Source organism: Canis lupus, chromosome 10 (genome assembly GCF_011100685.1).
Source record: "Canis lupus familiaris isolate Mischka breed German Shepherd chromosome 10, alternate assembly UU_Cfam_GSD_1.0, whole genome shotgun sequence".
NCBI classification, from domain to species: domain Eukaryota; kingdom Metazoa; phylum Chordata; class Mammalia; order Carnivora; family Canidae; genus Canis; species Canis lupus.
In genome coordinates, this window is record NC_049231.1 from 28,054,332 (window position 1) to 28,080,306 (window position 25,975).

At 59.3% G+C, this 25,975-nt stretch overlaps 1 protein-coding gene across 2 annotated transcripts; it reads left to right on the forward strand.

The window, feature by feature from the left end:
• Positions 1-2: 2 nt before the first annotated feature.
• CARD10 (caspase recruitment domain family member 10) lies at positions 3-25,757 on the forward strand. 2 transcript variants are annotated; one of them, XM_038550651.1, is made up of 21 exons: positions 3-104; positions 939-1,190; positions 2,027-2,164; positions 3,974-4,299; positions 8,016-8,213; positions 9,156-9,311; positions 9,875-10,000; positions 11,026-11,217; positions 12,375-12,509; positions 12,821-12,936; positions 13,810-13,838; positions 14,317-14,440; positions 19,356-19,515; positions 19,918-20,029; positions 20,689-20,932; positions 21,119-21,188; positions 22,220-22,322; positions 23,622-23,780; positions 23,874-23,989; positions 24,441-24,556; positions 24,752-25,757. In XM_038550651.1, the coding sequence occupies exons 2-21, from the start codon at positions 956-958 to the stop codon at positions 24,987-24,989; spliced, it is 3,093 nt and encodes a 1,030-aa protein (XP_038406579.1). In that variant the 5' UTR covers positions 3-104; positions 939-955; the 3' UTR covers positions 24,990-25,757. The 2 variants fall into 2 exon arrangements, with proteins under 2 accessions (XP_038406579.1, XP_038406578.1); XM_038550650.1 differs by lacking the exon at positions 3-104 and adding an exon at positions 747-772 and having other exon boundaries at positions 24,444-24,556.
• Positions 25,758-25,975: the final 218 nt, after the last annotated feature.

The window sequence follows — 25,975 nt, forward strand, 5'->3', positions numbered from 1 at the left end:
AGGGGCGGCCCTGAAGCTGGAGGGAAGGTGCCAGAGCTGGCGGCCTACTGGGGGACACCGAGGCCCAAGAGGGCCAGCATCCGCTCACCTGCCCGGAGCAGGAGGTCAGAGGCCGGCTGGGCTCAGGACGGAGTGTCCCCAGGAGTGCTCCCAGGCCGGGCTCCCGCGGGTGCACTGGGCCGCTCCCAGCAGGGCCGGGAAGTGCTTCAGACCTGGGAAGCCTCTGGGGGGCCCCGGGTCCTGTAAGCGGGGGAGCCCTCGCCCCACACTTCACGGCCACGCGGCCCACGGGGCCGAGCGGGTGCGCGGGGTGCGTGGCGGGGCGCCCGCGCGTGGGGGCTCCGCGAGGCGCCGGTGCGCGCGGCGTGCTGGGGGAGGCGGCCCCGCGGGCGGCCTGCGGGCGGGAAGGTGCGCGGCGGCGCGGCCGGGGCAGCGTGCGTGGCCCGCCCCGCCCCGCCCTCCCGGAGGCCGGGCAGGTGTGGGCGGGCCGCCGGGACCCCGCGGGGCCGGGGCCGGGAGCGCCGGCGGGAAACAGGAAGCGGGGGGAGGCGCGCGGCCGGAGGGCCGGGAGGAGGGCGTGCGGGCGGACGTGCGGGCGGCTGGCGGGGCCGGACGCTGGGCCCGGGCCGCGCGATGTGGGGGGGCCCGGCCAGCCCGGGCGGCCGCGGGCACGGGGGCGGAGCTCGGGGCGCCGCGGACACCGCCCCCCTGCGCCGGCGGAGCCGCCGCCCGAGCGCGGACCCGGGAGTCCGAGGCGGCTGCGGCGTGCGGGGTGAGTCCCGGGTGCGCCCGGGTGAGCCCGGGGGTGCGTCGCGGGGCGGGGGCGCGGGGCGGGGGCGCCGGCCGCGAGGGGCGGCGGGTCCCGCGGCGACGCCCCGGGGGATCGGCGGCGCACCCCGCCCGGGCCCCCGCTGACCCCGCGCGCCCCTGGCCCGCAGACCCCGAGGACGCGGCCATGCCGGGCGGGGCCGAGGCCGCAGAGGCGGAGGAGGAGGCCGGCGCGGGCTCGGGGTCCGAGGCGGAGGAGGACGCGCTGTGGGAGCGGATCGAGGGCGTCCGGCACCGGCTGACCCGCGCGCTCAACCCGGCCAAGCTGACGCCGTATCTGCGCCAGTGCCGGGTCATCGACGAGCAGGACGAGGAGGAGGTGCTGAGCACCTACCGCTTCCCGTGCCGAGTCAACCGCACCGGTGAGCCCGGGGGGCGCGGGGTCGGGCCCGGCCGGGCCGAGCGCCCCCTGCCCGGGATCGGCGCGCGCAGCCCTGGCGCTGGAGGCCGGGTTCAGGCGCCACCGCCCTGCCTCCTGCGGGACCCGCGCCGCGACCCAGCGGCCGGCCGTGCGGTGCCCCCTCGGGCATCTGGGCTTTGTCGGGCTTGGAGCTTCCTCCCACTTCCTGGGCCCGCTCGGGAGTGGGGAGCTGGATGTGGTTGCCAGTGCAGCCTGGTCTGGGACCTCCGGGCACCTTTCCTGTGCCTTTGATGTCTTGGGTTCTCTCTGCCCTCTCCCTCTGTGCGCCACACATTCCTCGGAGAGCCATTTTTCCTTAAGGGCTCAAGATCCGTCAAACTTCGTGAGGGTGCCTTCTCCCACAGGGTGTGTCTTTGAACTAAAGTTAGCAAAGGGATGAAGCTCTAATGGTGGAATTTCAGGCATTGACCCGTTGGAGAAATAAGAGTAGTTTGCTTTTGGGGTAGAGGGGGCTCCTGTGTGCCACTGGAAAGGCAGGGAGTATTTGCTGGCCCTGTATCTGTGTGTTGAGGGGAGGGGGCAGGCTGGGGGTTGGGGATGGGTCAAAGCACAGGTGCCACGGCAGGAGGGTCCTGGCCATCCTGGCTGTGGCAGACAGGCTCTCCCCACTGATGTGTTGAGACAGGCCCCTGTGTGTGTCACTGGTTCAAAAATCTGGGGAAATAAAAAGTCTGGGGAATGTGGGCCCTGAAGCACAGGGAGAGAAAGGGGGAGGAAGTGGCTAGGCACTGGGGGAAGCCCTGACCTTGACCCTGGGGCATCCCCTGCCACTCCTAGGGCGCCTGATGGATATCTTGCGCTGCCGTGGCAAGAGGGGATACGAGGCCTTCCTGGAAGCCCTGGAGTTCTACTACCCGGAGCACTTCACGCTGCTCACAGGCCAGGAACCTGCCCAGCGCTGCTCCATGATCCTTGGTGAGTGAGTCCACAGTAGCTGCTGGCGCCTCGGACGCCAGTGCAGAGGTTCCTTACCCCATCCCTGTTGAGAAGGCGCTTCCATTATCCCTGTTGAACAGATAGGGAAACCGAGGCGCAGAGAGACCTGAAGCAGTTTGCCCAGGTTGATACTCTGATCCATTTAGTCTGAGTTCAGAGCCTGCACGTTTATCATGGCTCTTTCCTCCTAAAATTATTTTCAGACATGTATGTGTCAGGTGTACAGAGTTTGCAGTTTCCTGTGTAAATCAGACACTCTGGACGACTTTAGAATAAAAAGATCTTTACTTTTTCGTTTAGCTCTGTTCGGCTGGTGACAGTCGGGTGAGTCCTCTTTTTTCTTTGCATTTGCACACACACGCACACTCACACACGCATGGGGCCATCCTACATGAGTTGCTCCAGTTTTCACTTTTCGTGAGAACTGATTTTAGTGATTCTTGCACATTTGGTACACTTATTTGAAATGACCGCAAATGTTTATTAGTGATGCTGTGCCATAAGTCATTTAAGAGATCCCCTGTTCCTGGACAGCCAGGTTGTTTCTAGTTTTGTAACATTTACCGATGATGCTGGGAACATCTTTGTATGTATGTGTATGTTTGTGCAAATGGAGGAGCTGATCTGGGAAGTAAAATTTTAAGTGTTAAATGAATACTTATCCCACCAGCAGTGTATAAGGGCCCATTTTGCTGTACCCTCATGAATCCTGGGGATCACTTAAAAACATTTTTGCCAGTCTGATACATCAAAAATAATATTTTAAGTTTGTACTTCATTGAGAGATGTAGTTCACAGCTTACTAGTTAGTAAACCTTGGGCAAATGACTTCTGTGCCTTAGGTTTTTTTTGTCTTTCAAGTGGTTATAATAATAATACCTACTTTATACTGTTGTCATGAAATTAAGTAAATTGTTATACTTATTTGGCAAAAAGAATGAAATCAAATGTTCATGGCTACTATTATCATTATTGTTATACCAGTGATTGATGGTGAGTTGGGGTATATTTTCCTTTGTTTGTTAACCAGTTTTGTTTTGGAACTTACCTATTAGTAGTTTTTGCCCATATTTATTTGGTTTGTTTTTTCTTATTGATTCATAGGAGCTCTTTGTATACTGGAGCTGTGAATCCTTTGTTAATATTTGTTATATTTTCTTCTGCTCTGCTCCTTACGTTTTATTTTTTTTTAAAGATTTCATTTATTTATTCATGAGAGACACACAGAGAGAGGCAGACACAGGAAGAGGGAGAAGCAGGCTCCCCATAAGGGACTTGATGTGGGACTCAATCTCGGACCCCGGGATCACGCCCTGAGCCAAAGACAGATGTTCAACCACTGAGCCACCCAGGCATCCCTGCTTCTTACATTTTAACTTTTTTGTTATAGCTTTGATTGTTTAGAAGTCTTAAACATTTTTATATGGATTTGTCCATTTTTTTCTCTTATAGCTCTTATTGACTCGTGGGAACTCTTTTTATATTGTGGCTCGGAGTCCTGTTATATTTGTTATATTTTCTCCCGTTTACCTTTTAACTTCTTTTGTTACATTTTTCCCCTATGTTGTTCATAAGTTAAAAAACTTTTGTATGGATTTGTCCATCTTTCTTCTTACAGGTTCTAAATTTTGTATCTTGATTAGGGAGGTTTCTCTACTCCAGAATTAGAAAACTACATTCCAGAATTGCCATGTAGTGTGTTTAAAGTCTGGGTTTTCCCGTGTAGGCTGCTCTCCCCCAGGAGTTTATCTGTTTGGCTTGACCGCTTCTCTCCCCTGTCCCTGGCAGATGAGGAGGGGCCGGAGGGCCTGACCCAGTTCCTGATGACGGAGGTGCGACGGCTGCGGGAGGCTCGCAAGAGCCAGCTGCAGAGGGAGCAGCAGCTGCAGGCTCGGGGTCGGGTGCTAGAGGAGGAGCGGGCAGGTCTGGAGCAGCGGCTGCGGGAACAGCAGCAGGCACAGGAGCGCTGCCAGAGGCTGCGGGAGGACTGGGAGGCGGGCAGCCTGGAGCTGCTGCGGCTCAAGGATGAAAACTACATGATCGCCATGCGCCTGGCACAGCTCAGCGAGGAGAAGAACTCGGCCGTGCTGCGCAGCCGGGACTTGCAGCTGGCGGTAGGTGCTGGGGGCCGAGGGCCGGGTTGGGGGGGATGTGGGCGAGGGGCAACCTCTACCACAACTGCCTGCTGTGTGGTAGCTGGTCTGTGTCCCAGAGCCACCATCTGCTGGCCGCTGTACCCTGGGGCAAGTCCCTTCTCCGGCCTGTGCCTCAGTTTCTCATCTGTAACACGGGGATGTTGGTAGCATTGACTTCATTGAGTTATGATGGTGGTTCTCAACTGGGGGTGACGTGGCCCACCGCCGGAAACACTTGGCTTTGTCTGGAAACATGTTTGGTGGTCACAATGAGGAGTGTGCTCTTGGCACCCAGCAGCCCACAGCGTGCAGGACAGCCGCCTCAGCCAAGAGTTTTCCAGCCCAAGGTAGCCCAGTGCTGAGGTGAAGAAGCAGCCCTGGTTAGTGAGGATTCCAGGAGTTTAAAACCAAGAGTTTGAGATGCATGGAGGCCTGCGCCGCTGGGCTCAGACCTATATTGTCGTGAGCCGCCGTCGTTAAGTGTGACCGTGCGACACCCAGGTTATCCCACCGAGGCACCAGGCACCAGATTTCGTTTTGAAGCATAGACACCGAGGCTTGAGTCACGGAGGCCCTCGTCAAGGTCACAGAGCCCTTGAGCCGGGGAGCAGCCCAACCTGGCTGTGCACCACATCGGCCAGCCCTGGCGCTGGCCCCTGCCCCACGACGACACTCTTTTGCCTCCTCCCATCCAGGTGCCATCTCACCTCCTCTGGGTGGCGAGTGTGGCTGCGCCACGTACAGGCCGAGAAACGAGCCTTGCCTTCTTGGCTCCTTACTGGGACCTAGTGTGGGGGCCGAGCTGGTGTCTCGGTGCTGCAGGGAGTTGTCCAGAGGGCTTAGTGAGCCAGTGCTTGTCGAGGATTTAACGGTGCCAGCAGCACACAGGACACTCTTTCCACTGATACCATGCGAAGCCCCCTGGGGGGGGTTCTGGCTGTGATTTGCAGCCCCCTCACCCGTGAGCCTCCTGTCGCTGTGGTGCAGCAGGTATGCTGGGTACCCGCGGACGACGGGGGGCACATGAGAGGCCATAGGTACCGGTGTTGGGGTGTTTGGGGAAGAGAGTCCTGGTCGGGGGCATTGAGGCCGCTAGTTGAAGGGCTACCAGGCCTGTTTGGGAGTAGGTGGCCGATGCAAGGGTGCGAGGTGACCGTGAGGCTGTCATCTGAGCATCGGCCTGATGTTAGGTGTGAGATGGGGCTGTCGGAGGCCTGCAGACTGGCAGCAGCTTGAGCAGAGGGTGGCACTGTCACGGCTTCCTCCCTGTGCCTCTGTTGCCTTATCGTCCTCATGGGAGTTGGCGGCTGCGGCTGCTGGAACCACGGTACCTGGTGTCCAGGCTCCGTCCTCAGTGCTTGCCCCGCACCAGCTCCTTGACTTCTTTAGCGGCTCCTTTGGGGCAGGTGCGGGGGGGGGGCACACTGTTAGTGCCCCGTTTCTGGATGAGGAAACAGGCCCTGAGAGGTTGGCTAGAGCATTCTCCCAGTATCCCAAGAGTGAAGGATTTCTGACTCTGCAGTCAGGACTGCTGGGGGTGGCCTAGGGTCCCCCCACTCTTCACCACATCTGCTTTTCCTGAAACATATGTGGGCTATGCTGTGAGGTTTTCCTGGAAGAAAAGGGTCTGCTACTCAGGATAGTAGGACAGTCACCAGCCCAGGGGAGTCAGGAGGGGCATGGCTTGTTTCACCTTTGGGTTGGGTCCCCTGCAGTGGCAGAAGTGTGTATGTGCCTGGGCGGGGATGGGGGGGGTGTCGTGTGTGTCTGTGTGTGTTCGTGTACAGTTGTCTGGGGTTTCCTGGGTGTGGTAGGGGCGTGAAGAACAGGAGGGGGAGGTGCCTCTGTGTGTCTGCAGGTCAGCCGCAGGTGCATGTTCTTATGACCATCCTGGGTGAGGTCACCTGCCCCCGGGCAGATAGTAACTGCTTTTCCCTGGTTTAGGGAACACAAGGTAAGGGATGAACTTCAACCAATAGATAAGATTTTCTTTAAACATAGTTAGCAGAAACTTGCCTTACTTTTTTGGAGCTTTTCTGCCAAAAAAGTAACAGAGGTGTTGCAGATGGAAATGAACGGAACAGCTGCTGATTCCTGTCTTGGCTGCTTGGGTCCCCTCTCCCCCACGGGCAGGTGTGCGGTGGCTGTGATTTAATACTGTGTTTTATAAGGTGCAAATTTAATGAGCTGTTATTTCTGAGCAACATAAACTTAAGGACCGAATGCTATAATTTTGTGCTCAGTGAGTTTGTACACCAGGATTAAATGCATCCGTGTTTCCTGGTGTTCGGGGAAGATTCCCAAGTGCCCTGTCTCTGAGCTCGTCGGGGCGCCTGCTGGCCGCGGGTCAGGCCAGAGGCCGTGGTGTGTGGCTGCAGTTCGCCGGAGAGGGTGTGACTACGCTTGCCCTTGTAACTAGCTGTCTTTCTCTGGTGGTTCACAAAGCATGTTTTGTGAGGGGAAAGGAATGTGAGAGTCATGAATTTCTTTTTGAGTCTTTTGTGGAGGAGGAGTGGAGCTGCCTGACCCAGCATCCGACCCACGTGTGTGTGTGTGTGTGTGTGTGTGTGTGTGTGTGTGCGCGTGTGTGTATGTGTGTGGTGTGTGTGTCTGTGTGTACGTGTGTGTATGTGTGTGGCCCTGCCTGACTGAGGGGTGTGGAGCTACAGGCCATTTCCAAGAGAGGCCAGGGCACTCGTAGGGCACCAGACGTTGGCATGCCTGTGCAGAGCACCAGAGGTCATTGTGTCCTTATCCCAACAGTGACTTCATTTTGTGGCCTGCCACCTGCAGCTGCTCTTGTCACTGCCCAGCGCCCTTGGACCCCACATGGAAAATAACTCTGGCTGAGTGTGCTTATCATCCAGCAGACTGTGTGTGCGTGTCACTCTGGGCCAGGCCGTCATGCAGCTGCCCACCTACCACCCTGGGCCAGCTTCTGACTGCATGCACTAAACTGGTGACAGGTTGGGGTTCTGGGATTTTATTTTATTTTTATTTTTTATTTTTTTTAAAGATTTTATTTATTTATTCATGAGAGACACAGAGAGAGAGGCAGAGATGTAACCAGAGGGAGAAGCAGGCTCCATGCAGGGAGCCCAATGTGGGACTCGATCCTGGGATCCTGGGATCATGCCCTGGGCCCAAGACAGATGCTCAACTGCTGAGCCAGCCACCCAGGCATCCCAGTTCAGGGATTTTATAGAAAGCTGTGAAAACAGCCACCGTCACACCCCCTGGCAGTTCTAAAGCCAGCCTGTGAGAATTTGAAGGCCTCTACCCATCTGTTGTCTTAAAGCGGGGCCCATTTTACTGGTGAGGAGATCAAGGCGCAGAGAGGGGCCGGGACTCACCCATGGTCACACTGAGTTGGAGGCGGAGCTGGGCCCAGGCCCTGGCTCTCTCTGTTGCTGGTACGGTCCTCCTCCTGTGTCTCCTTGGCACTGGGCTGCATCACCTGCGCTCAATGTTGGAGCTATGGGACAGATGAGTCTGTGGGGGTCAAGTACCCCTGCCCACAAGTCCTTGAAGCAGATTCCCCTGGGACTCCCCAGCCTGTCCCTTCTTCATAGACCAGTCCGGGGAGGACTCCTGCTCGGGGAACCCTGGAGGCCACGGGAGACGGCCATGGCCTTGCTGGTGGCCCCTCCCTGGACTGTATCCCTCCTGGGGCTGATCCCTGTGTTGGGCCCCAGGTGGATCAGCTCAAGCTCAAGGTGAGCCGGCTGGAGGAGGAGTGCAGCCTGCTGCGGAGGGCCAGGGGCCCGCTCCCCGGGGCCGAGGACAAGGAGAAAGACAAGGAACCAGACAACGTGGACCTAGTGTCCGAGCTTCGGGCCGAGAACCAGCGGCTGACTGCGTCTCTGCAGGAGCTGCAGGAGGGCCTACAGCAGGTGCGCGGGGCCGTGAGGGGGTGTGTGCAGTGGGCGGGGGGGGCGGGTGTCAGACAGCCTGCTGCTCGCTCATCCTCCTGAGGCCTGGAGAGTGAGGTTCTGGAGCTGGAGGCGGAATCCTGGCTGGCTCTTGTCTTAAGCTCTGAGTGGAGGGTCCTTTGTGCTGGGGTCTCCCTGGGTGTTTGGTCTGGGGCCTGTGGGTGGCCCCAAGAAGTCTCTGAACTTCCTGAAACTATGCACCTGATTTTGCATGTGAGCATTTTTGTGGGGAGAGGCCTGCTGCTTCCTTCAGATTTGTAGGGGAGTCTGCAACCCTGGAAAGTTTCAGACCCCTGAAGTCTGGGTGGCCCTGGGGCTTGCCTGGTGTCCTGTGGCAGGTCAGTGGTGGGTCAATGGCAGGGTGGGCCTGCTGCCTGGCCGATGCTCTACACAGGGAGTGGGGGATGGGAGTCAGGACTCTGCTGTATTTCATAGGGTTAGGGTGCCTGGCTAGAGTGTGGGTCTCTGGGCTGCATCTCTGGCCTGTGGTCTATCTACTTGGGCCAGGCTCAGCCCCTGTGAAGATCCCTTGTTGATGTGGTTGAGGGGAGATAGGCTTTGGAAATAGCACTCATTGGCTGCCCTGGGTGGTGGGTGGGAGCCAGAGCAAGAGCTAGAGGGCCTGGTTTTTGTTTAGGAATAAAATTTGGGCCAACTTGTACAAGCACGCCCTCATCCACTTACTTCATTTCCACCCCAGATGCTCCCTGGAGGGTGCTCGGGGCTGTGGGCCGCACCCACTCTACAGATCGGGAAACGGAGGTCCAGAGAGGTCAAGGCCCTTGGCCAAGGTGGCAGAGCCAGTGGGGCGGGGCTGAGGGCTGTGAGTCCCCCTCCCTCCTGCCACAGTCACTGTGGGCCCCGGGCCTGAGGCTGAGGCAGCCTCTGAACTGTGATCCTTAGGAAGCCAGCAGGCTGGGGTCCCCAGGCTCAGAGCGCATCCTCCTGGACATCTTGGAGCATGACTGGCGGGAGGCCCAGGACAGCAGGCAGGAGCTGTGCCAGAAGCTGCATGCCGTGCAGGGGGAGCTGCAGTGGGCTGAGGAGCTGCGGGACAAGGTAGCAGCCCTCCTGACCCCTACCCTGCTCCCTGCCTTGTCTCTGCTTTGTCCCCACCTTCCTCCTGGCTAACAGCCTGGCTCCTGGAGAGGGGAGGGTGCTGGGCATCGCCATGGTGCTTTAACCCACCTGCTCGGGGCATCTGTTGTGTGCCAGGCACCATGCTAAGACATTTGCATCCATTTGTTCTCGAAAACTGAGATACACCAGCAAACAAAACAGAGCTTTCTGCCCCTGTGAAGGGTAAACTCTGGCAGGGGAGACCACAGTACTCTGTGCACATCTTCCTAAGTCAGTTACTTGATGGAGCAGAGGGTCAGCACTGTGCCGGAAGCGGAACAGCATGGTCAGGGAGGCCGAGGTTGGTCGACAGGGTGTCGTTATTAGTGTTATCCCCATTTTACAGGGTAGGCAGCTGAGGCCCAGGGAGGTGAAGTCAGTCTGTGGCCCAGGCTACCCAGCTGGGGAGGTTGAAGCTCAGGCTAAGCTGACCGGGTCCCCAGCCCTGTGGTCTGACCTGGGCACGTCCCGCCCCGCTTCACCCCACCCCGCTCTGCCCGCAGTACTTGCAGGAGATGGAGGACCTGCGGCTGAAGCATCGCACACTGCAGAAGGATTGTGACCTGTACAAGCACCGCATGGCCACAGTCCTGGCCCAGCTGGAGGAGATCGAGAAGGAGCGGGACCAGGTGAGTCTGGACGCTGGTTCTCATATGAGAAGTGGACGGGACTAGGATTGTAGCTGGAGGCTTTCATGGTGCAGGACTGGTTTGGGAGGAGCAAGTAGGCCTGCAGAAGCACAGACTTGGGCCCTTGAGTACTCAAGATCCATCAGCCTCGCCCCCCCTGAGCACACCTGCCTCACTTGAGCCCCCCGTTCAGGAAGGCTGGTCCTGGCACCTATCGTTTCTGAATCCCCTGTGCCCTCCACATCAAGGACAAGGCTGACACAGGTTGGTGCTTGCAAATATTTGCCTGTGAAGAAATTCGCCAGAGTTCTGGCTCCCTGGGTACCATGGCCTTCATCTCCTGAGGCCACAGGGCGAGCCATCTCCTGTAGGTACCCCCTTCCTTGTAGAGGGCTCTCCACGCAGGGGGATGGGCAGGAGGTTTTGTCCTGGCACCAAGTTCGAATCCCACTGGGGGAGTTGACGTCTACACATTAGAATGAGCCTCAGGAGCCCCTTGTGGGTGTGGGGAAAGTGCAGGTGACCTGGTGGTCTCGGGTGGGCCCAGGAACCTGTGCTGTCTCTGTCCCTACACTCTCACTGAGGCATTGGGTGACAGGTCCAGCTCCCAGGGACTCTGGTGTTCATGGTGGGGACAAGCACTTTGGGTGCTGTGTGCTGGGTTTGAATCTCAGCTCCTCCACTAGCTGGGATGCTGTGAGTCAAGCCCGGGGCACACGGTGGGTTGCTCTCGGGAAATAGTATGACCCTGGATTGTGCACCTCCACCGCCCCAGGTTTGAATTCCAGCTCTGTCCCTGCCGGCCAGGCTGTCTGTAAAATGAGAATAAAGAGAACTTGGAAAGTTCCACCTTGGAAAGTTCGCGTGAAGATTAAACGAGCTGATGTTTAGCACCAGGCCCGGCACCCAGGAAGCTTTTCATACCCGTTTGCCCATGGTTTTGTTGCCTGCCCCTGTCCGAGAGGGTAGAGGGCAGGACGACTGGGCCAGTGTGGCCCCTTCACCCCGCTGCCCGCTCTCCCCAGGCCATCCAGAGCCGTGACCGCATCCAGCTGCAGTATTCACAGAGCCTCATCGAGAAGGACCAGTACCGCAAGCAGGTGCGGGGCCTCGAGGCTGAGCGGGACGAGTTGCTGACCATGCTCACCAGCCTGGAGGGTGCGAAGGCCCTGCTGGAGGCACAGCTGCAACGGGTGCAGGGCGGGCCCTGCCTCAAGGTGAGCAGGGTTAGGGGAACAAGGGTGGCGGTGGGAATGCTGGGCTCCTGGCGGGAGCTCCTGGCCAGGCTGGGAATGTGCAGGACCTGGTGGGAGATGTCAGCCCGGCGGTTCCCCATGGGGAACCCTTAGCTGGGCATGGGACGATACTGGCCCTGGGAGGAAATCTGGGGGTTCTGATGGGACCCTCACCGTGGGTCAAGAATGTGCTGGTCTGGGGGAGCTCTCAGCTGGGGTTGGCTTGGTGTATCAGGGGGCAGGAAAGGGGTGCATGGGTGTCTGAGTCTGGGGTTTGCTCCTGGGGCACTAGGGGAATAGTTTGATTTTGATTTTGGTTTTTGTGGACACTTGGAGACGTCCAGCTGCACGAGGGCCTGAAAGCCTCTCAGAGACCAGCTAGTTCAATCTGCTCATTGTATGATGATAGGGCCCAGAGAGGGTCAGGGGCTGGCACAAGTTCACACAGCCAGCTGGCACCCCTTTCAACCAGATACTCGTCTTTGGACCTCTGTCAGGATCTCTGCTTTTTCCTATCTTGGGTTTGCTTAAAGATGATCCCTTGGCCCCGTGTCTGGTGCATGGAGCCTGGAGGAATAGAACAAAGGAAGCGTGCATCCTTCACTTCTCACTTCTTGAAATCCTCAGTGGCTTTTCTGCTTTTAGGTAAAGACAAAGCCCCTTATTGCCTGCGAGGCCTGAAGGGTGGGCCCCTTCCTCCCTCTAACCTTGTTCTCTGGGTCACAATGTTTTAATTCCTGGACTGTGTCTGAGTCCTGCCCGAGGGCCTTCGTGCATACCATTCCAGCTGCCCAGACCATCCTTCTCAACTTTATCTGCTCAACACCTACTTATCCTCATGTCCTCTGTCCAAACCACACTTTCTCTGGAAAGCACTGTGTTGCCCCCGGTAGGGTGGGCCGTTTGAGTGCCTTCCCCACCCTGGACACCTTCCTTCCCTCCTCCCTTGGTAGTTCGGGGTTGTTTCCTTTATCTGTCTGCTTGTTTACAGTCTGTCTGCTCTGGGCTGTGAGCTCCATGAGGGCAGGGATCCAGCTGTCTGGTTCTCTGCTGTGTCCTTGTTCCTGATATTCAGTAAATGACTGTGGCTGGCGCTTGTCCTGCCCTGCTCACCTCCACCCTCCTCCTTCCTGTCGCAGGCTTGTACCTCCTCCCATTCCCTGTGCTCCAACCTCAGCAGCACCTGGAGCCTCAGCGAGTTCCCCCCGCCACTGGGAGGCCCGGAAGCAGCTGGAGAGGCGGCTGTCATGGGGGGATCTGAGCCCCACACCTCGGTAAGATACCTGCCCTCCCCGAATGTGGCGGGTGCAGGGTGCGGATGCTGGTGCTCACTAACACGCAGTCCTGTTTCACATGCGAGCACCTGAGGTGCCCGAAGGCTGACCGCCTCATATAAGCTCTCCCAGAGCCAGCTCGGTGCTGGGCCCGGGTACCAGGAGACTTGGGACCCCCACTGCACACCCGCAGAGCCCTTCACATCCACCCGGGGCCCTAATTGGTACCTATGGAAGGGGCACAAAGTAGGCACGTTGAGGTGCAGGGGTCATGGTGGAGGTGACCCAGACCCTACTGTGGCCATTGGCAGGAGGAGGCCACAGACAGTGAGAAGGAGATCAACCGGCTCTCCATCCTGCCCTTTCCCCCAAGCGCTGGCTCCATCCTCCGCCGGCAGCGTGAGGAGGACCCTGCACCCCCTAAGAGGTAAACGGGGTGGGGAGAGAACAGTCAAGGCTCGAGGGGATGTTACTGCCACGCCTCGAAATGGCCACCTCCCAGAATCCCCAGTGCCAGTGTCAGGGCCAGGCCGGCGTCTCCTTTGACTGCCTTAAATGGCTGGAGCTCTGGGGACCCAGCTTCCCAGGATTCATAATCGTGTCCTGGGTCAGGGGCTAAGCCAAGGCCAATGGGTGGAGTGGGCTGAGCCCCTGCTGAGCACTAGCCAGAGAGCCACTGGGGGGCAAGCCTCAACCATCCTAAACCTGGGGGGAGGCCTAGGTGTTGGGACTGGGGAACGTAGAGGATGTTCCAAGGGGTCTGGGACCTCAGGCTAGAAAGCAGGCCCCGTGTTCAGTTACAAGTGGCAAATACAGTCCAGAAACACCAGGCTGTGTCTACTGGTGGTAAGACCAAGGGCAAGGGGACGCATATGGTTCCCGTCCCAGTGGTGGCGAAGTACGTTGCCCTTAATGTATTCCCTTACGGGTGCCTATCCCGAGGCTGTAATCAACATGGACGTGATTGATTGGACCAAAGAGTCCACCAGGACTGGGGTGTATGAGCATGGGAGCAGACATGGGAGTGGTGAATGACAAAGGCAGAAAGTAGGGGTGAGGTGAGGGGGTAAGAGGTCAGGGGAGGCCTCCAGGAGGCGGTGGCATTCCAGGCCAGGCCAGGCCAGGGGGCATCCTAGGGGGAAGGACGTTAGCTTCTTACCCTATGAGTTTAGGGGAGCTGGTTGGCACAGCTGCCCTGGGATTGGGCCCCCCCACATGGGCTTGGGGGCTGCAGGGGGAGCGGGTAGGGGAGGGCAGAGCATGCTCTGTGCCTCAGCTCCTGTCTCCCCCGCCCCCTCAGGTCCTTCAGCAGCATGTCTGACATCACAGGTAATGGCCCTCAGGGACTCCGTGGGGTGGCCTTATCTGGGGGTGGGGGTGGCTTTCCAGCCCACCTGAGGCCTACATGGCCAGCTCTGCCCTCGGCCCTCTTTCCTGAGGCCCCACTGTGCCCTGGGCCAGGCAGGGTGGCTGTGCTTGGGAGGACCCTGGGGAGTTGGGCCTCACCGCTCACCTTGAGCCCAGGCCTGCTCCTCGTTCTCACACCTGGCTGTGCCATATGGGCTCCCTGGTCCCAGCCTGCCCTCCATCCTCTCCTGGGGAACTGAAGGGTCACTCTGGGGCTGGCCCTGGCCCAGCCCTGAGCCCAGTGGGTCTGGTGTGCCTGGGGCCTCAAACCTGCCAAGGTCCTGGGCAGTCCCTGGGCTTGAGGGGCTCACCCTTTCCCACGGGCCCTGGCTTGCCCCGATTTCTTGCTCTGGCACCCCAGAGCCTCAGTCCCCCCTCACCGCCCCCCCACCTCCCCCAGGGAGTGTGACGCTTAAGCCCTGGTCTCCTGGCCTCTCCTCATCCTCGTCCTCTGACAGCGTGTGGCCTTTGGGGAAGCCTGACGGCCTCCTGGCCAGAGGCTGTGGCCTGGATCTCCTCAACAGGTACTGTGGCTGCCTGGGGGGGTGGGGGTGGGGGTGGGGGAGGCAGATGGGGGACTTTGGGGGACAAGTGGCGGGGGGAAACAGCGGCTAAGCCAAAGCCTCATGCAACTGTAAAATATTCAGGTTTTCAGACAGATACCTGGGATTCAAATCCCATCACTGTTTCTCATCTACTTGGTGCCCTGGGCTGGTCACTTCTCTCTCTGGGCCTCAGTTTCCTCTGCTGAAGGTGGCCTGTGATCTCTTCGGCATGGGGATGTTTGGGGATCTAGGACTTGAGTCAGTAAAGCACCCTGCTCTGCCGGACGTGTCGGTAGGTGCTCAGTGAATGGTCATCGTTACCCGTACCTGAATGGTCATCGTTACCCGTACCGATCCTCTGCTGGCTGTTCCCCGGACTCTGAGTTCCCAGCAGGTCGGGGCCTCCCAGCAAAGTTTTGTGCTGTGGGTGGGGTGGGGCCACTGTGGGTGCCCTGCAGCTGTGCTGGCCACAAGCCCATGACAGGAGTCATGAAACAGATCGGCTCAGCTGCGCTGCAGGCGAAGCGCTCTGTCATTGTTGATTGATGAGTGACCTCCCTGGTCACTGGAGGGTCTGGGGAGGGCGGGCAATGGAGGAGGCCGTGTTGAGAATGTGGCCTTCGGACTCAGGGAGGGAGGGCAGCTGGGGAAGAGCAGAGGGCAGAGGCTGTCCAGGGAGGGCCCGGAGGGTGGCTGTGCCAGGAGGGGGAAGGGGCCGGGGCCGGGGCGGCACTGAGTCAGGCTGGCTGTGAGTCAGGCGGGAAAGTGTGGACTTTGGCTTGTACACTCCGGGAAACATGGCAAGGTTTGGCTGTGACTGCTGGCTGCCTCACAGCATTCTCCCTGTTTGGGGAGGTGGGTGTTGTTATGATTACCCCTGTTTTATAGAGGAGATTGAGGCTCAAAGGGTTAAGCCACTTGCCTGAGGTGGCACAGCTGGAAAGTGCCAGGGTGCCCGGGTCCATGGTGACCCGATCAGATTGGGATTTTGGGAAGGGCAGAGGAAGCACTGAAGGTCAGAGCTGGAATGTGGGGATGCGGGATACAGATGACAGGTCACACAAGAAATCGGGGCAGAGCAGGATGGGCCCGAAGCAGCATGGCCAGGCCCCCGCCCCCACCCTGCCCTCCGGCAGCAGGCCCAGTAGGACATTGTTTCTCCCAGTGCAGGACGTGCTTCTGGGGGAAGGGGCGGAGGCGCCTCCCTTCCTGCCTGCCTCCCTTCCTCCAGCACAGGGGTCCTGGCGGCTGTCCAGGGGGCACCGGAGCTGGAGGTTCTGGCCCAGTCCCTGCCGAGGCCCCGGGATCATAAGAGCCACCTCTGCAGTTCCTGGGGAGGAGGGAGACACGGGGTAGAACGCAGATTGGGGGGGGCAGGGATGGTGGACTGAGAGGGAAAGATGCAGATAGATGGGTGGGGAGGTGGGGAGACCCGGACTGGCGGGTGGGGTGCCGCCTGTGTGCGTCCAGGCCGCTGTTCTTGCGCAGAGCACAGTGGGAAGAAAGATATTGGGGCTCTGTCACCTGCTACAGGGAGATATTGGGCAAGTCACTACATTTCCTAGGGCCTCAGTCTCCCGCTCTGTGACATGGAGTTGTCGTAGGTTCCAGTGTCTCCATTGGAGTGCTTGGGACAGTGCCTGGCTCAGAGCGAGTGGTGACGGTAGCTCCTTGTATTGTGATTGCTGCTGCTGCTCAGTTCCCAGGGCTGGTGTTTTTAGCCCCCTCATACAGATGATGAGAAGGAGGCCTGAGGACAGTCAGGAATTTGTCACCAAGGCCGCTCGGTGGAGTCGGAGATTCCAAAGTACCTTCCTTCTCGTGAGCTACTTTCAACTCATGTTCGTGGTTCGTGTTCACTGTGTGCTGGGCCTTTGCAGCCTCCCGGTCTCCTCTGCCCTTCCAGACTCCTCAGGCCCTGGAGCAGGGCAGGGGGTGCGGGACAGTGGGTGTGCTGGGGCAGGCTGGAGGCTGAACAGACAGCCGGGCAGGTAGGGAGATAGTGAGGAAGAGCCAGAGAGTGTGCATGGGGTGCTAAGCAGGGTGAGCACTGGGAGAGGGTTGCTGGGCGAGTGTCAGGGTGGGTCTCCCTGGTAGATCACATGGACACTGAATCTCTGGCACTGACCACCTTGCCTGGAGAGGTTATTGCTCTACACTACCCACTGGCTGGGCAACCCTCCTCATGTAATAACTTTGCTGTGCCTCAGTTTCCCTCTTCTCCAACATGGAGGCTTACAGATGGTTCCTATGGGGCTGTTGGGAGGATTAAATGAGATAATTTATGTGACAGGCTTGAATCTGAGCTTCATGGGTCCCTGGCCTGGAGCAGAGCAGTCATGTGCACTGCCTGGAGGTCTTCCCACAGTGCACTGGGGTGGGGAGAACTCATCGAGGCTACACACACTGCTCAGAGTGGGCGGAGTGAAGGACTGGCCCCGTCTCCCTCTGTGACCTGCCTCCTGACTGGACACTGAGGGAAGGGGCTGGTAGGTGGGGACCCCTACCGGTCACAGGCAGGGTTGGGGTCAGTCAGGTTGTGTTGCTAGAGACCCAGGAGTCCAGAGGTTGGGGCAGGCAGCCCCCGCCCCCCACTCTGTTCCTCTTTCCCCCACCCCTGTGCACTTGTCTGAAGCCTGTAGCTGAGAGGGACCCAATTGGACCTGGCCCCAGGGAGCCCCCAGGTGGACTCTTCTCCCTCTCCCGGGGGGGCGGGGAGTAGAGGCCCAGAGAAGTCACCCCGTCCCTCAGGGAGTTGGGCCAGGATGTTCTGAAGGAGGTGCTACCGGAGTCGCATGGGTGGGAAGAGCAGGAAAACCTGGGGTTTCAGGGATTGAGAGGCTGGGGTGGGGATGGTATGCCAGGGGCAAGGGGTGAGGGGCGAGCAGGTGGGACCCCGAAGGGCTGAGTGCAGGCTGCCGTCTGGGCTCTCACCTGGGGTGGCCCTGATGCTCGGTTGTCTGTGGGTTTGAAACAGGTGGGGAAAGTGTGAGCCGCAGACAGGTGACTTGTTCTGAATCACACTAGCTAACAGTAGATGTCCGAGTTTTACTGGGCCTCAGTCTTACTCCATGTTCTAAGAGCGCTCCACGTGTCATTCACCCAGCCCTCCGATGCGGGGGGTGGATGCCCCTGGGGCTGCCGGGGAGCAGAGGCTAAGCAACCAGGCCATCTGGCCCCCGCGTCCCGGCCGGTCCCACTTTGTTCAGACGCCCCTGACCGCACCCCACCGTGACAGACACCCAGGGCACATGCCCGAAGCAAAAGGATCACGAGACAATAGCTGGATTTACTTGAAGGCCGGCTGGCTTACATTTTTTTATTCCATTTTAATCAGAAATCGCGCTGACCGTGACCTTGTGAATTTCACAACCAGGGCCCAGGCCTGCAGTTGGACGTTCCCTGGAGCCCCCTGGTTCCCACCTCTACCTGCATTATCTTTACATTTGTCTGACCCTCACACCCACAGTGGGAGACTGTGACGTCATTGTCCTGCTTTATGGATGTGGGGACAGAATCAAGCAGTCAGCTCACTTGTCCAGTTAATGCTGGGGTGTGCAGCGGGACTGTTTCTCCAGCCCTGGGGCAGCATAGCCAGGCCCAGCCTCCACCCTCCCATCTCTGGCGGGGCCACATCAATGCACCGGGGCTGGGTGGGGCTGAGGTTGCCTATGAAGGCAGCGAGGATGCCTCTGGCACCCATGTCCAGTCACAGCCCTTCAGGTTTGGCTCTGTTTTGACTGAGGGAATAGGAGCCTGGAAAGGCTCCAGGAGGGTCAGAGCCCCCCCACCCCACATGGGGGCTGATTGGGTTAGAGCCCTTGTATCCTTGCCCACCCCATGCTGGCAACAGGGGGCAGTGTGGCTGTGTGGGCTGCAGTTGCCAGGGGGAGTAGGGAGGCGAGAGGACACTCGGGCTCTCCTCTTTGCTGATGCTCTGGCCAGGGGGTCACGGAAGGGAATTCCAGGCAGCTGTCTCTGAGCTGGCCACAGGGACTCACCAGTTCTGTCCAGGGGCAGGAAGAGCCCTGCTATGATGGGGATCTGGGTGCCACTTTGTTTCCTCTGCCCACAAGAGGAAGGCCAGACGCCTTCATTCTGTGCCCTCCTCAGGCTGGCTCCAGCTAGCCTTTTCTGGGAGCTGTTTCCCATGATGGTAAATTAGTTAATTAGGACAGGGAGCTTAGCATGGCGTCTGGCACATGGGGAGCACTCAGTAAGTGTCCGCTGCTGCTATTATTACTGTTGTCACTCAGTCCTTCCACACATCCTGCGTTCTGCGCTCCACACCTCTGCCTCTGCCAGCCCTTCAGCCTGGAACACCACCTCCTCTCTTGTCTATTCCTGAGGCGCCTCTGTTCGCCACCACGGCGTCGCCCTGCGGCCCCATCCTCTGGGAAGCTGCTCCCGTCTGTGCTCCCATGGCCCGCTGTGACCGTCTCTGGTCTGTGTTGTGTTCTAATGGTGACCTTCCTCCCTAAACTGTGAGCAGAATGAGCTTTTATTTGTCAGCTGCCCTGTGCCATGCACGCACTGTGTTTGGTGCTAGGATCCTGGAGCTGACCACGACAGCACGCTGGTTCTGAGGGGGTTTCTTCCGGCGAGGTACAGATGGTGTGGTCCCGCAGGAGGCCCGACCCCACCACCGGCAGGGGTCTGGGAGGGAGAGGTGGCTTTGGAACTGAGCTTTGAAGGATGAGCAGAATTTGCCAGGCAGAGATGAGGGGGAAGGGCATTTCCAGTGGCACCACAGGTGTGGTGCCCCCCCCTCCCTGGGGTGGGAGTCATGGCACATTCGAGGAGGGGTGGTTTGCTGTGCTGCTTCTCCCAAGAAGGTTGAACTGAGTCAAATCCTGATTGAACTCTGATTCCCATCTCCCTTCTCCCTTCCCAGGTCTCTGGCTATCCGAGTGTCTTGCCGGAGCCCTCCGGGGGGGCCTGAGCCCCATGACAAGGGCCCAGATGGCCTGTCCTTCCTTGGGGACAGCTGGTCTGGGGCCGTGGTGCGGAGGGTGCTCTCGGGGCCGGGGTCTGCCAGGGTGGAGCCGAGAGAGGTGAGGTCCTGCTCCTCGGGTTGGGGGTGGAGCCATGCAGTAGCTGGGGTGGGACGCCCCCTGATTGGTGGGTGTAGGTCACTGGACGGAGCTTCTGGGGGTTGACCGAAGCGGAGGCAGGCTCAGAGATGACCTGTGGGTCGCCCTACCTCAACCAGCAGCGCATTAGATCTGATTGGGCTGGGGTGGGAGGTGGGGCAAGCCCACGTGGCAAAGACCAGGTGTGCCACCCTGGGCCAGGAGTCCTGTTGATGGGAGAAGGGTCTGATTGGATAGATGCCCTGTGAGACAGGGGCATCGGAATTACGGGACAGGTCATCCCCACCCAGTTTTCTGCTAGCCCCAGGGCTGTGTTGCCTGGGAAGCTCACTTCTTTCCCTGCCTGCCTGGGTCTTCTCTCAGCCACGGGCAGAGGCTGCTGGCCTGGAGGGGGCAGGCCTGGAAGGTGAGGTCCAGCAGAGAACCTTGCCCTGGAGCCAGGTGTCCACGCTCCCCTTCCTGATGGACTTCAAGGGTAAGTCTGGCCCAGGGCAGGGAGGAACTGGGGACTCCCAGTCCTAGAAGGGTGGAGCTGAGAGCCCAAGAGACAGCTCACCCAGCCCATTGTGTAGGCGGGACAGCCGAGGCAGGAGAGAGAGAAAGACACACACACACACACACACTGCTACCTGACTCTCAGCAGTGCTCTGCCCTCCCGCACTGCTGCCCCCTTGCTGCTTGTCTGTCTTCTAAATCTTTTTTTTTTTTTTTTTTTTTTTAACTTTTATTTATTTATGATAGTCACAGAGAGAGAGAGAGAGAGGCAGAGACATAGGCAGAGGGAGAAGCAGGCTCCATGCACCGGGAGCCTGATGTGGGATTCGATCCCGGGTCTCCAGGATCGCGCCCTGGGCCAAAGGCAGGCGCCAAACCGCTGCGCCACCCAGGGATCCCTGCTTGTCTGTCTTCTAGACAAGGAACACTAGACAGGAGTCCAGAGACCTGGGTTCAAGGTCTGGTTCTGTTCCTAGTAGGCTTGGTGGCCTTGGGCAGGTCCCTATCCTCTCCGGGCCTCAGACTCTTGCTTTAAGAAGGGGAACATAGCATTTTGGCAGCATAGGCCTTGAAAGGGGCCCTTCCCTGACTCTGTCCTCCTCTTGCCCTCCCTGCTGCCCCTGCCCTGCCCATGTCCAGCCTGTCAGTCCTTCCATGAGGCCCTAGATGCCTGGACAAAGGGGCTGAGCACTGAGCCCTTCTATATTCGAGCCAACCTCACCCTGCCCGAGCGCGCAGACCCTCATGCCCTGTGTGTGAAAGCCCAAGAGATCCTGCGTCTGATGGACCCGGCGTACAAGCGGCGGCAAGAGTGGTTGTGCACGCGGGTTGACCCCCTCACACTGCGAGACCTGGACCGGGGCACTGTGCCCAATTATCAAAGGTGACGCAGAACCAGGAGTCTGGGGACAGGTCACACAGGGAGCCAGGACCAGGATGGGAGATTTTTCCTCTCTTCCTGTATGGTCCCTCATGATTCTCTGCTAAAGCATAAGGGGACTGAGGGTAAGGGCTCCCTTTCTCCCTACAAATGTGTGATATGATCCCTACCCCCCACCCTACCCTGCAGAGCTCAGCAGCTCCTAGAAGTTCAGGAGAAAGGCCTACCCTCCAGCCGCCACCGAGGGTCCCGAAGTAATGTAAGTGGTGCTGGGCGGGCTGGCAACGGCTTGGGATGAGGGGCTTCTGGGAGTGGGGTCCCAAAGGTAGAGGCCAGGTTCCATTCTCTGGCGGCCCCAGGGGGAGGAGAAGAGGGAGGCCCCCACCTCGCTCCTTCCCCTGGACATGGTTGATCGTCCTCCACACGCCCGGCACACAGAGCAGTAGCCGGGCTCTCTGGCCAGGGTAGTTCAGAGGACTGAAGGAGGTAGTGGGGGCCCCATGTGCAGGAGCAGCCCTGGCCATAATAAGCACTTGACAGAATGGCAATCACACCCCCTTTGTCCAGTCCCCTGGATAAGGGCCTGGCTGGGTGAGCCTCCCCATGTCCACATGGGCAAAGTGAAGCCACGGTGCTAGAGGGATGAGGACTTGGGCTCTGGAGCCAGGTTGCCTGGGCCTGAATCCCAGCTCCACCACATGCCAGCTGGGCAACCTTGGACCAGCACCTGGCCCTCCCTTGCAGCTGTGTTTCCTCCTCTGTAAAACGGGGGGAGGTTATGTGGCCTACCTTGCGGGGTGCAGTGACTTCATGACATCTGGGGCTTAGTGCCTGTCACATTGTGGCCAGTTGACACCTGGTGGCTGTTGGTGTAATTAGGGCTGTCATTGGGGTTCTGCTTACATGAGGTCACATTGCTCATTCATTGGAAGAGGTCCCACAGCTTGTCTCTTATGTGACATTAGCTTCCTTGGATTCCTGGGCCTCAGTTTCCCCACCTGTAAAGCGCGGGGTAGACCTCAGGCACCTCTAGCTCTAACTGGCTCTGACAGGGTTGTTTCCCTGGGTTCCCTGGGCCCATAGGGATGGTTGCCCTCCCCTGCCTGCTGGGGGTGGGGTGGAATGGGGAAGCTGCACTGGGCCATGTAGGGAGGGGGCTCTCCTGCTGACCCAGGCCTTTCCATGGAGCCTGGACAGCAAGGGCAGCCGGGCCCCCTCTGCTGGGGGTCTCCTTCATCCTCTTCTCCCTGAGGTGCTCCTCCTTCAGGTGCTCCTCTTTTCCCCTCCCAGTTGAAGAAGCGAGCCCTGGACCAGCTCAGGCTGGTGAAGCCCAAGCATGTGGGAGGCTCTGCAGGGGATCCTCCAGAGCAGCTGCTGCTGGAGCCCTGCTCAGGTGAGCGCACCAGTGCAGAGGCACGTCCTGTGCTGGTCACGGTGTCCATGAGCGTGCACATTGGGGGTCCTTGGGCCGTGGTAGTCCCTTTGGCCTGAAAGAGCCTGCTATGGGGCTTCCACTGGGGAGCAGGGCATCTAGGGGCCTGAGAGACAGGCTCCCCCTAGGGAGAGATGGGCCACCGGGGTTGAGGGAGCCACATGGAGGAGGCAGATGTGTGCACATGTGCGATTGTGGGCGCTGTATGACTTTGGGGCGTGCAGTGAGCATGGGTCTGTTCTTGTCTAGAGGAGCAGGTGTAGCTGTGCTTCTCTGGTGTGTGCTGGTGGCTGCCGCGGAGACCCCTGAGTGGGTCTCTGGAGGCAGCAGGGGGAGCCCTTGGGTCAGATCAGGGAGGAGGACCTGGGGGAGCCCAGGTGAAGGAGCAGCGATTCTGAGAGGCAAGAAGATGGCAGTTAGGGAAGACTCCCTGAAAGGGAAATTGTTAGAGGTAGGGTTTTCAGGGATGAAGAGAGGTTGGTTCTAGGCAAAGGCCTGGCTGTGCAAAGGCACAGAGGTACAGCCACGTGTGATGTGTGTGCAGGGCACCAGGGCAGCAAGTGTCTTTCACACGCCAGCTCTGTCATGAATTGTGCTTGGTCCAGGGGACACCGTGGTTCCTCCCCTCAGAGCAAACTGCCTCGTGGGGCTGCTGCCTGTCAGTCAGATAATCCTATCTGTGAACATAAATACAAAGTATGACTCGTGTGCTGGAGGAGAACCTGGTGCTTTGAGGGTACATGCACGGTGTGGGGCCGGGGAAGGTAGAGCCTGGGCTCTGAAAGGAGAGTTGGGGTTATCTGGGCCAGGAGATGCTGGAGTGGGGCTGGGCCTCCCCAAGTCATGCTGAGGCCCTGTGATTGGAGGCAAGTGTTGGGGCAGAGGCTCACTATCTCTCTAGGCTCTGGCAGGGCTGGGTCACCATTATGGGGGGTGTGGGCTTCCTGAGGGTCGCAGGAGGTCACTGGCACATTGAAAGCAGAGGAGTTACAGGATCTGACTCTGGCTGCTAAGAGGAGAATGGTCTGGAGTGGGCAAGGGCGAGGTGGGGGATGGGGCCTAAGACTTCTGTAGTGGTGCCAGCCAGGAGGGGGCAGCTCTGCCTCGTGTGTGCGGGTGTGTGTGTGCGTGTGCGCCTGTGCATGAAGCAGCAGCAGCAGGACTTAGGAAGGGAGAAGAGATGGGGCGCCTGAGAAGATGGAAGAGGAGCTGGGGACCCTGTCTGCACCCTCATCTCTTCTGTACCCCACCCTGCTATAGAGCCAGAGCGGAGCCTCAAACCCTATAGCCTGGTGCGGCCACTGCTGGTGTCTGCCCTGCGGCCTGTGGTGCTCTTGCCTGAGTGCCTGGCGCCTCGGCTCATCCGCAACCTGCTAGACCTGCCCAACTCCCGGCTGGACTTCCAAGTGTGCCCAGCAGGTGAGTCTGTGCCTGTGGAGGGGAGGGCTGGGTGGCACCTTGGAGACAGCCAGGCCCACTGGCCCTTCCTCCCTGCCTCTCACTGCTCTGCAGAAAGCCTCTCTGGGGAGGAACAGTGCTCATCATCAGCACCTGGAGCCCCCAAGGCCCAGCCTGCCACCCCTGGGCTGGGCAGCAGACTCCGTGCCATCCAGGAGTCTGTTGGGAAGGTAGGTGCTGGGGTGGGGGGCTGCCTCTCTGGGCCGAGAGCCAGAGTCTGAGTGTAGGCCTGTGCTGCTCACCTGCAGAGGTGCTAGGCTAGTCCCTGCATGTCTGTGGGCCTGTTTCCTCACCTGTGAATGGGAGGCTGGGCCAGTCATACATGGGTCACCTTTGCGGTGATTGGCTGGTCCATCCCATCTCAGATCCACTGCTACTTTGGGGGCTGGCTAGGGGCTGCCAGAGATGGGGGTGGTGGTGGGGTTAGCTCCATCCTATTGATGGCAAGCCTGAGGTTCAGAGTGGGATGTGACTGACTTCCCCACGCCTCCTGGCCATCCCTGTTGCCAAGGCTCTTGTGGAGGGGGAGACAGGCCCTGTAGGGGGCTGTGCCTGGGGCCCTGGGGGGCAGGGAGGTTCATGTCTCTGGGCCCGAGTAAAATATAGCCTCAATCTCCTGAGAAGAAGCACTGCCTGCTGGAGCTGGGCGCACGGGGTGTGCGGGAGCTAGTCCAGAACGAGATCTACCCCATTGTCATCCACGTGGAGGTGACAGAGAAGAATGTCCGGGAAGTCAGGTAAGGAAGAGGTGGGGGGTGGGACCAGCCTTTCCTCTTCTTTGGATATCTCTGTCTCTCTGTCTCTGCCATCTCCTCTTGTGTCTCTGCATCTGTCCCATTCTCTCTCTGGCTCTCCAGATCCTGGCCTGTCTCTGTGTCCCTGTCTGTCCTTGCCCCATGCTCTGACTACTGCCCATCCGCTCTCTCCGGCAGGGGTCTGCTGGGCCGGCCGGGCTGCCGGGACTCAGAGCTGCTGCGGCAGTGCCACCGCTCGGAGCAGGTGCTCTGGGGGCTGCCCTGCTCCTGGGTGCAGGTGCCAGCGCATGCGTGGGGCCACTCTGAGGAGCTGGCCAAAGTGGTGCGTGGCCGCATCCTGCAGGAGCAGGCCCGCCTCGTGTGGGTGGAGCGTGGCAGCTGCATCGGAGGTGGTGGCAGCAGCAGCGAGGCCTGAGGAGACCCTTCTGATGCCTTTGGCCACTTTGTGCACCTCAGAAGCCATCGGCGGCAGTGGGGGGACCCCGGTGTCTGCAGCAGAGCTGGGTCCTCCCCGTCCTGAGCCTTCCTAGACCCTTGGACTCCCATGGCTTTGGGCTGCCCCCACCCGAGCGAATTTCTGGGAGCCCTGGGGGTGGAGTCCCCACCACCCCTCTACTTGCTGCTCTGGGCCTTTTGTGGGTCCCTGTGTCTCCGTGATTCTACTCGCGGGCCCCACGCACATGTCTGCATCCTCGCCCTTACTGCTCACCAGGAGCATCTGAGCTCTCACTCCTGTGCACAGGTTTACACACCTGGGTTCTCACGGCAGGCACATGAGGTCTCCTGGGTTCTCAGGCCCTTCTGTTCAAGGAACCCCGAGCCCGTCGCCCCCGGCCCACTCACGTTTCTTGTGTATACCTCCACACGTGTGCCCCGTGGCTTCCCTGGCCCACTGTGGCCCTCATGTCTTCTTGTCATGTGTGTGTCTGTGGTTCTCTCCTGTGTAGCTGTCTTACCCGGCCCCGGGATGACACCGGGCATTCACTCTTGTGTGTTCCCCGGGGAGCACACTGAGGACGATGTTCTCACAGCGCCATCTCCCTGCAGTGACTTGCTTCTCAGCGGGACTGGAGGGGGAAAGGCCGGCTGCTCTGTCACCAGAATGTACGGCTCGTTGATTTTTAATGGGCCTTCTTCACTCAGAATCTGCACATTATGGAACATTAAACATTTTGTCATAGAAGCGGGTGGCCTTTTGCTTGCTTGCCTTCCCTGGCCCAGGGCCCCCTCCCCACTCCCCCCACTTGTCCCCACCCCAGATCGACTGATACTACCTCTCAGGCCCCGCTTGCTCCACGGGGAGGGTCAGATTTCCTTCCTGACTCATCCCAGAGCCGCCCGCCATCTGTGCTGGCATCACCTTACCTGCCCCCGAATGACCGAAGAAAGGCCCCACAGATG